At 36.4% G+C, this 1,658-nt stretch overlaps 1 protein-coding gene across 1 annotated transcript in view; it reads right to left on the reverse strand.

Moving 5' to 3' along the window:
* Positions 1 to 1,658, reverse strand: part of LOC106809669 (F-box/LRR-repeat protein 20-like) — a 17,455-nt gene that overhangs the window by 9,196 nt on the left and 6,601 nt on the right. The window contains exon 8 of the mRNA XM_014812832.1: positions 694 to 824. Coding sequence (XP_014668318.1) covers positions 694 to 824 — 131 coding nt within the window. The remainder of the gene's footprint in view (positions 1 to 693; positions 825 to 1,658) is intronic.

A 1,658-nucleotide genomic window follows, 5' to 3' on the forward strand; every position in this document is an offset into this window, starting at 1 on the left:
GGAAATGAATGATCAACTATGATCACTGATTATAACTAAGCAAGTAACTATGATCACTGATTATAACTAAGCAAGTAACTACGATCACTGATTATAACTAAGCAAGTAACTATGATCACTGATTATAACTAAGCAAGTAACTACAATCACTGATTATAACTAAGCAAGTAACTACGATCACTGATTATAACTAAGCAAGTAACTATGATCACTAATTATAACTAAGCAAGTAACTGTGATCACTGATTATAACCATGCAAGTAACTATGATCACTGATTATGACTAAGCAAGTAACTACGATCACTGATTATAACTAAGCAAGTAACTACGATCACTGATAATTATAACAAAATAATTAACTACGATCACTGATTATAACTAAGCAAGTAACTATGATCACTGATTATAACTAAGCAAGTAACTACGATCACTGATTATAACTAAGCAAGTAACTGTGATCACTGGCTCTAACTAAGCAAGTAACTGCAATCACTGATTATAACTAAATAAGTAACTCTAATCATTGACGTTATAAATAAGTAACTCTAATCATTGACGTTAACTAAACATATACCTCTAACCATTGACTATAACCAAGCGAATAACTCTGATCACTGATTATAACTAAGTTAGCCAACGCTAACAACTGAACACGACAAGCGAGACAGCACTGACAGGGGATGCGTGCGCACCTCAGCTCCGTGCAACCTTGCCCGAGTGCCACCAGCGAGGCATCCGTGAGAGCCGTACAGCCGGATATGCAGAGAAACTCCAGCTTGTGACAGCCCTCAGCTACGTTCTGCATGCCCTCGTCCGCAATACCCTGCAAGAGCGGAAAATTATCACACAACTACGACGCGATCACACCACGGCGATGACCGCCCCACCCCCGTCGCGGGATGCAAACATCATTCGCTAAAAATCACAGTTTGAAAGAGCAGCAACATGTTTTTTGATATATCTCGAGGCCACAGAATACAATATTATAGTAAACACTATAATATATACTAGTAAAGGTGAATACAATACTAAACCCGTGCCGCGGGATGCAAACATAGTTCGCTAACAATCAACACAGTTTGAAAAAGCAGCCACGTGTTTTTTGATATATCTCGAGGCCACGCGCATCGTGACGGATCAGGTTACGTTGTTAGTAATTAGATACGAATCGAGGGTCGGCGTATGGACGCTGACAGGATAAGTTCGTTATGTTCTTATCATTGTTCTTATGTTCTTACTGTACAACAGAGCTGGTCACGGAAATGGGCTTATGATCGAGGTTTTATCTAGGCGATTTGGTTGGGTATCTAACAAGATTTTGTGAGAAAATAAAATAACCGGTTTGAGAATTTCGTGAGCAAGCGAAAAAAACAAGATTTACTAATCAAATACACTTTTGATAAAAGAAATAGTGGTCATTGTAAACACATACAGCCTAATTGTGAAAACAATTAAACAACTTTTAAATTGTGACTTTTATCCTCCACTTGAATTGTGAATTTGTCTAACAGTCGGACTCTAAGAAAAAAAAACCCTACTATAATAACACTATATCTACATAATACTATAATAACACTATATCTATATAATACTATAATAACACTATATCTATATAATACTATAATAACACTATATCTATATTTTACTATAATAACAC

This window comes from Priapulus caudatus, unplaced genomic scaffold (assembly GCF_000485595.1).
Source record: "Priapulus caudatus unplaced genomic scaffold, Priapulus_caudatus-5.0.1 Scaffold374, whole genome shotgun sequence".
Lineage (NCBI taxonomy): Eukaryota > Metazoa > Priapulida > Priapulimorpha > Priapulimorphida > Priapulidae > Priapulus > Priapulus caudatus.